At 42.1% G+C, this 3,248-nt stretch overlaps 1 protein-coding gene across 1 annotated transcript; it reads left to right on the forward strand.

Annotated features, from left to right (window-relative positions):
* Positions 1,348-3,248, forward strand: LOC109350485. Its single transcript, XM_019591716.1, has 3 exons — positions 1,348-1,746; positions 1,834-3,039; positions 3,132-3,248. The coding sequence occupies exons 1-3, from the start codon at positions 1,348-1,350 to the stop codon at positions 3,246-3,248; spliced, it is 1,722 nt and encodes a 573-aa protein (XP_019447261.1).

Below are 3,248 nucleotides of genomic sequence, written 5' to 3' on the forward strand. Positions count from 1 at the left end.
TATCCATTTTCGGATTTTTATTTAAATGAAAATTTAAAGATAGGTTTTAAGTGACTTAATTGTCACTTATTATCTAGAATCAATTTTAGAAAAAGTATATATCATGGCAATCACCCTTGATTTTCGTTTGTGTTGTAAAAATGAGAAGGAAAATATTTTTGTAATACTACAATATAAAGCAATATTTTTATGAGGGATTATACAAAAAAAGTTGAACTTCAATTAAGATTTTTTAGTCATTCTTTTTTATGCACTTTGGAGTCAAAATATTATACTTGTATGGTTAAAATAATTTTAGACTTTATAGGAAAATAGTTTGGGCATTTTGTGTAAAAAAAATAGCATTTTTAAATGATTCAAAATAGGAAATATGTAAATTCAAAGAGAAATTCGAATTTTGAATTATGTGCCATAAATCAGATTTTTAATATGGATTTAAATGTGATTTTATTCCTCCTTAACTTCCTCTATTCCATAAATTAGAATATTGCATGTGCTCATTAGAAAAGGCTATAAATAGCAAGGTTTTTCACACATCAAAGGGACCTAGAAAAAAAAACAAAAGAGGAAAAGTGAAAAAAGGTAGAAATTTGGAGAAAGAGAGAAAAATATATATACAAGGTGATAGAAAAAATTGAGAGCAAAAAAAGAAATTGCAAGTGAAAAAGGAAGAGAAAAGAATTTGTTTTATTCGTGTGATACAGTGTGGTGGAGAGTAGAGTAGGAATTGTGCAACCTAATTCACAGCCACAGGATCAGTCAACTTTTACCCATCTGCATTGACCATATTTGGTCAACCAATCGGTGCTCGAAACGTTGCGCAGGCACACTGCACCGCGACACACCCAATCACCCCCTCTGCAAGCACACAGGATCCTGTGCAGTTGTGTACACCACGCGATCCTACACCTTACTACATCCAACGCTCACAGATTCGCCACGTGTGCGCCTCCTCTCCTCCTTGCATTCTCACCAACCAGCTAGCGACACATCAGCAGGCATAGGGAAGCCACACTACTCTTGCCCGCACCAGATTCCTTCCCTAGTAAAGCTTCCTACAGTCATTGCTCCCAAACATCCATACAACACAAGGCTACAGTCCAAGACAATGTCAGACTCCGATTCAAGCAATCATGAGAGCAGGTCAGAGCTTGCTGAAATCAAGGAGCAAATGAAGGTAATGATGAAGCTTATTCAGGGCCTGCAGAAGGCTCAGAACTCAGATGAGAATACCTCTGCGTCAAACAACCTAGTGGTCAGCTCCCAGCTCCCGAGTCAACGCCAAAGGCCAATCCTAACACAACTGCTGAAGCCAGTCAACGTCGGGAAACGACCATGAACTAGCCTATGTATGGAATGCCACCCAACTATAATCCTCTCTACGAGGATGCGCATGGAGAAGCTCCTCGTCATGAACAGCATGAGAACGTCGTTGGGGAGGATGAGGACCCTACACATGGTCTCCCATTGGGAAATGCAAAAACTAAGATGGTTCATCCTAGCTATACTCAGGCAGCCCCGAAAGACTCTGCCCAAGGCCCAATTTACCAGAATTATACTCAGGCTCAAGACAAAGAGGAGATGGAGAGGATAAAGGAAAGACTGAGAGCAATTGAGGGAGCAAGCTACCCAAACTTAAAAAATGCCTTCTTGGTCTTGGATGTGGTGCTTCCACCCAAATTTAAGATACCAGAGTTTGAAAAATACAATGGGACTACATGCCCCAAAAGCCACCTGCACATGTACGTAAGGAAGATGTCGGCATACCATGGGAATGATAAGCTCCTGATCCACTGCTTTCAGGATAGCTTGATAGGCATGGCTATGAACTAGTATATTCGTTTGGAGAATGCAGAAATCAGGACATTTGCAAACTTATCTAACGCATTTGTCAAGCAGTACAAGTACAATGAAGATGCAGCACCCGATAGGTCTCAACTACAAAGTTTGTCTAAAAAGCCATCAGAAATCTTGCGGGAGTATGTCCAGCGATGGAGAGGTTTAGCTTCTCAGGTATTGCCCCGTCTGGAGGAAGAAGAACAACTATCGATTTTCATCGACACCCTACAGAGCCCATACTACGAACTCCTCATGGGAAATATAGCAACTAACTTCAATTCTCTAATCAAGGTTGGGGAAAAGTTGGAAGGAGGACTGAGGAATGGGAAGATTGTCGAAGGAAACACGGGCTCAGGGAAGAAGCCCAATTTTTTAAAGAAGAAGGAAGGTGAAACAAATTTTGTGGCCGTCGAGCCCAAGAAATATCCAACCCAAAACACTCGAAATAACCACCGTGAACCCTCTCGGTTCACGCAAACCCAAAACCCAAACACATACACTCAACCAAATCAAAACGTTAATGTTTACACCCCGCCAAATGCCAACACATATATGCCATACAACCCAAACACCAACCAATACCCATCCCAACACAACAACACTCCCCATACGAGCCATAACACATTCCACCATAATCCCAGTGAAAAGAAAACTCCACAATTCGACCCCATCCCTGTTACCTATGCGGAGATCTTCGCTTATCTTATGGCAGGGGGATTCATAACCCTGATAGTGGGAAAGATTCCAGATTCACCAGGACCTTGGTTCAACCCAAATGTTACATGTGCATATCACTCCGGGATCGTCGGTCACTCCATTGAACATTGCCGAGCTCTCAAGTATAAGGTTCAACAACTAATAAACACTAAACAACTAGTGTTTGAAGAAAATATACCGGATGTAGACCGAAACCCATTGCCCAATCATGGCAGCCAAGGTGTTAATGCGATAGAGGGTGTACAAGAGGGTTTGTATATTTGGGAAGTTCATGAGATAAAGACTCCGATGAAGGTTATTTACCAGGAGATGTGCAAACATGGGATGGTAGAAAGACTGAGGGAAGATGAGGACCCCGATAGTTGTGAGATGCACGGTCCAGAAGGACACACACTAGAGGACTGCCCCGAGTTCAAGGTGTTGCTACGAAAGATGTTGGACATGAGATTAATCACTATAGAGAGGGGTCCCAAGTGCCAAAATGTAAATGTTGTTACACAAGGCGAGGGGGAGAAGAGCCCAACATGGAGACCATCGATGACCCGCTTTGTGCCTGTATTTAACATTCCACATAGTACGTCATTTCCCTCACCACGATGGGTACCAGTCCTAAGAGTCGTGAAGCCCGTAATCGAGGCAAGGCCTCAACCCTTCCCCTACAATTCACACAAGGCAGTGCCATGGATATATAG

The sequence above is a fragment of the Lupinus angustifolius genome, chromosome LG06 (assembly GCF_001865875.1).
Source record: "Lupinus angustifolius cultivar Tanjil chromosome LG06, LupAngTanjil_v1.0, whole genome shotgun sequence".
Lineage (NCBI taxonomy): Eukaryota > Viridiplantae > Streptophyta > Magnoliopsida > Fabales > Fabaceae > Lupinus > Lupinus angustifolius.